General features: G+C 55.2%; 1 protein-coding gene across 1 annotated transcript; it reads left to right on the plus strand.

Moving 5' to 3' along the window:
* Window positions 1-1,617: 1,617 nt before the first annotated feature.
* Window positions 1,618-3,647, plus strand: LOC140488015 (polyubiquitin-B). Its single transcript, XM_072587574.1, has 2 exons — window positions 1,618-1,778; window positions 2,616-3,647. The coding sequence occupies exon 2, from the start codon at window positions 2,619-2,621 to the stop codon at window positions 3,537-3,539; it is 921 nt and encodes a 306-aa protein (XP_072443675.1). The 5' UTR covers window positions 1,618-1,778; window positions 2,616-2,618; the 3' UTR covers window positions 3,540-3,647.
* The last annotated feature ends 477 nt before the right edge of the window (window positions 3,648-4,124 follow it).

Consider the following 4,124-nt stretch of genomic DNA (forward strand, 5'->3'; position numbering starts at 1 on the left):
CCCTCTCCCTCCTCTCCTCTCCTCTCCTCTCCCCCCCCCCCCCCCTCCTCTCCTCTCCCTCCCCCCCCCCTCCTCTCCCTCCCCCCCCCCCCTCCTCTCCCTCCCCCCCTCCTCCTCCTCTCCTCTCCTCTCCCTCCCCCCCCCCCTCCTCTCCTCTCCTCCCCCCCCCCTCCTCTCCCTCTCCTCCTCTCCCTCCCCCCCCCCCTCCTCTCCTCTCCTCTCCCTCCCCCCCCCCCCTCTCCTCTCCTCTCCCTCCCCCCCCCCCCTCCTCCTCCTCTCACTCCCTCCCCCCCCCTCCTCTCCTCTCCCTCCCCCCCCCCTCCTCTCCTCCCCCCCCTCCTCTCCTCTCCTCTCCCTCCCTCCCCCCCCCCCCTCCTCTCCTCTCCCTCCCCCCCCCCCTCCTCTCCCTCCCCCCCCCTCCTCTCCTCTCCCTCCCCCCCCCCCCCTCCTCCTCTCCTCCCCCCCCCCCTCTCCTCTCCTCTCCTCCCCCCCCCCCCCCTCTCCTCTCCCTCCCCCCCCCCTCCTCTCCTCTCCTCTCCTCTCCCCTCCCCCCCCCCCTCCTCTCCTCTCCCTCCCCCCCCCCCTCCTCTCCTCTCCTCTCCTCTCCCTCCCCCCCCCCTCTCCTCTCCTCTCCTCCCCCCCCCCCCTCCTCTCCTCTCCCTCCCCCCCCCCCTCCTCTCCTCTCCCTCCCCACCCCTCCTCTCCTCTCCCTCCCCCCCCCCCTCCTCTCCTCTCCCCCCCCCCCCTCCTCTCCTCTCCTCTCCTCTCCCTCCCCCCCCCCCCCCCTCCTCTCCTCTCCTCTCCCTCCCCCCCCCCCCCCTCCTCTCCTCTCCCTCCCCCCCCCCCCCCCCCTCTCTCTCCCTCCCCCCCCCCCCCCCCTCTCCTCTCCCTCCCCCCCCCCCCCCCTCTCCTCTCCCTCCCCCCCCTCTCCTCTCCTCTCCCTCCCCCCCCTCTCCTCTCCTCTCCTCTCCTCTCCTCTCCTCTCCCTCCCCCCCCTCTCCTCTCCCTCCCCCCCCCTCTCCTCTCCTCTCTCCTCTCCTCTCCTCTCCTCTCCCTCCCCCCCCCCTCTCCTCTCCTCTCCTCTCCCCTCCCCCCCCCCCCCTCCTCTCCCTCCCCCCCCCCCTCCTCTCCCTCCCCCCCCCCCCCCTCCTCTCCTCTCCTCTCCCTCCCCCCCCCCCTCCTCTCCTCTCCCTCCCCCCCCCCTCCTCTCCTCTCCTCTCCTCTCCTCTCTCTCCCCCCCCCTCTCTCCTCTCCTCTCCTCTCTCTCCCCCCCCCCTCTCCTCTCTCTCCCCCCCCTCTCTCCTCCCTCCCCCCCTCTCTCCTCCCTCCCCCCCCCCCTCTCTCCTCCACCCCCTCTCTCTTCTCTCTCTTCTCTCCCTCCCCTCCCCTCCCCCACCCCGCCGTCATGGCACTTTCTGGAACAAGCAGCCTTTGCACAGCCGCGCGCGAGCGCGCTTCTTGCGCTTTCCTGCGATCGCCAAGAACAAACTGCACGCCTGGTGTAGTAAGTTAATGGGTGATCGAATCAGCTTTTTGCTTTTTGAGTTTAGTGATGGCGAGCACCAGGAGAAACCTGTGATTCTGAGCGGGGTTTGTGTGTAGAATGAATGTAGTTCTCTGGAAGTAGTTCGGTTGCCTCACTGGCGAGGAGTCGCTATAAAAGCGGAAGCGGTGGGTGTCTGGGCATTCCCGGAGCAGCAGCTGGTACGGTATTATCTGCTTTCCTTCAGAGACACCGAGACCTACACCACCGTTAGCGGTCCGCCAGTTATCGAGCAGTGAGTCAACGCTATGGAATATGGAGGGGAGGGTGGTGAGCGCGCGTTTACAGCGCCTGAGTCGGTAGCGCGGCCGGAGATGGAGCTGTTGGTCACCGCGATATAGCTGCGGGAGCGGGAAAGAAGCAAATCTGGCGGGAGGCTTTTTAATACTCTTAACGTCTTTATCTGTAAATTATTTTGTAGCTTTGTTACAAACAACCTTCTTTTAAAACCCACGTTTGATATAATTTTTGAACTTCTATCTTTAACCTAATATGTACTTGGCTTGTTTTTTTTGGGGGGGGGGGGGTCAAAGTCGATGAATTCGACAACAATATGCCCCGATTCTTAAAATGGCGCTGGCGTGACGCATATGTTTTCCTGCACGGCCACTGCTTTCTCGCGAGATGTGATTTCGTGTGGGCACGTCACGCGATGGACGCTATGGGGCGGTGCTCGGTCTGGGTGTGGCGTCATCGGGAGGCGGGGTTACACGTCATAATGGCCGCCGTTTGTCGCTGTTTCCGTTAGTGTTTCAGACGCCGTACAGTCAAGGAGATTTAAGCCAGTTTAATTTTGACTCGTACAGTTGGTGAGTCACTTTAAAAGCAGCCGTTTCATCTTTCTCTATGTAGTCGTATTGAGTCTGAGTAGCGACAGGAAACCTTCGATAAGGCCTTGTGATTCTGGGTATTGACAGGGTAGATGGTGCAACAGGGTAAAGTTTTTAATCATTATGAACTGGAAGCCCTTAATTACAATTCACTTTGTAACCTTAACTTAGCAATTCCATAGCTAACACTTAACTAGAATGGCTGTTCAAGTGGTCACTTGTTCTTTCATTGATTTTTCCAGAACATGCAGATCTTTGTGAAAACCCTGACTGGCAAGACCATTACACTTGAGGTTGAGCCCAGTGACACCATTGAAAATGTCAAAGCCAAGATTCAGGATAAAGAAGGCATCCCACCTGACCAGCAACGTTTGATCTTTGCTGGCAAACAGTTGGAGGAAGGACGTACACTGTCTGATTACAACATCCAGAAGGAATCCACTTTACATCTGGTGTTGCGTCTGAGAGGTGGCATGCAGATCTTTGTGAAAACCCTGACTGGCAAGACCATCACCTTGGAAGTTGAACCCAGTGACACCATTGAAAATGTCAAGGCCAAAATTCAAGACAAGGAAGGAATCCCACCTGATCAACAACGCTTGATTTTTGCAGGCAAACAACTGGAAGATGGCCGCACGCTGTCAGACTACAATATCCAGAAAGAGTCCACTCTGCATTTGGTGTTGCGTCTGAGAGGTGGCATGCAGATCTTTGTGAAAACCTTGACTGGCAAGACCATCACCCTAGAAGTTGAGCCCAGTGACACCATTGAAAATGTTAAAGCCAAGATTCAGGATAAAGAAGGCATCCCACCTGACCAGCAACGTTTGATCTTTGCTGGCAAGCAGTTGGAAGATGGCCGCACCCTATCTGATTACAACATCCAGAAGGAATCCACTTTACATCTGGTATTGCGTCTGAGAGGTGGCATGCAGATCTTTGTGAAGACTCTAACTGGCAAGACCATCACCTTGGAAGTTGAACCCAGTGACACCATTGAAAATGTCAAGGCCAAAATTCAAGACAAAGAAGGAATCCCACCTGATCAACAACGCTTGATTTTTGCAGGCAAACAACTGGAAGATGGTCGCACGCTGTCAGACTACAATATCCAGAAAGAGTCCACTCTGCACTTGGTGCTGCGTCTGAGGGGGGGCACTTGTTAAACCACTGTACTTTTTTTTTGTTTCATTTGAGGGTAGTTGTCTTGCCTCTAGCTTAAAACTTCATTAAAGTGTTCCCATGTCATTCAAAATAAAATTGTTGCAAGCTTACTCTGGTCTTTTGGGTAAATTCTTTAAAGTGAAAAGGTATATGTGAAAGCATGCAGCTGTCTTGTACTGCAAGTCAGTTAAATCAGGTTTCTTGTTTCACTGAAATCATAGGGGTGACTTTTAAATAGTTTATTTAGCTTTTGACAGGTTGTACAGTGGGAAAATAGTTACCATACTTCAAACAAGTCAATCCAGAGACAAGTGGGCATCAAAGATTGAGTTCAATTGAAGTCCTGCTTCAATTGAAATCTGAAATGATGCCCAATTATTTCCTCCTCTACCATCAGGTAGAAGTAGATGGGTATTTCAAATTAAATGGTTTTGTTTCTTTTGTGGGTTGTTTACTGTGTACACCTGGATTGATAGGCAAGCAATGCAGTCTGATAAGAGTCAACCACATTGCTGTGGGGTCTGGAGTCACAAATAGGCTAGACCAAGTAAGGACAGGAGATTTCCTTAAGGACTTGAGATGACTAA

Source organism: Chiloscyllium punctatum, chromosome 17, assembly GCF_047496795.1.
Source record: "Chiloscyllium punctatum isolate Juve2018m chromosome 17, sChiPun1.3, whole genome shotgun sequence".
In the NCBI taxonomy this organism is placed as follows: Eukaryota; Metazoa; Chordata; class Chondrichthyes; order Orectolobiformes; family Hemiscylliidae; genus Chiloscyllium; species Chiloscyllium punctatum.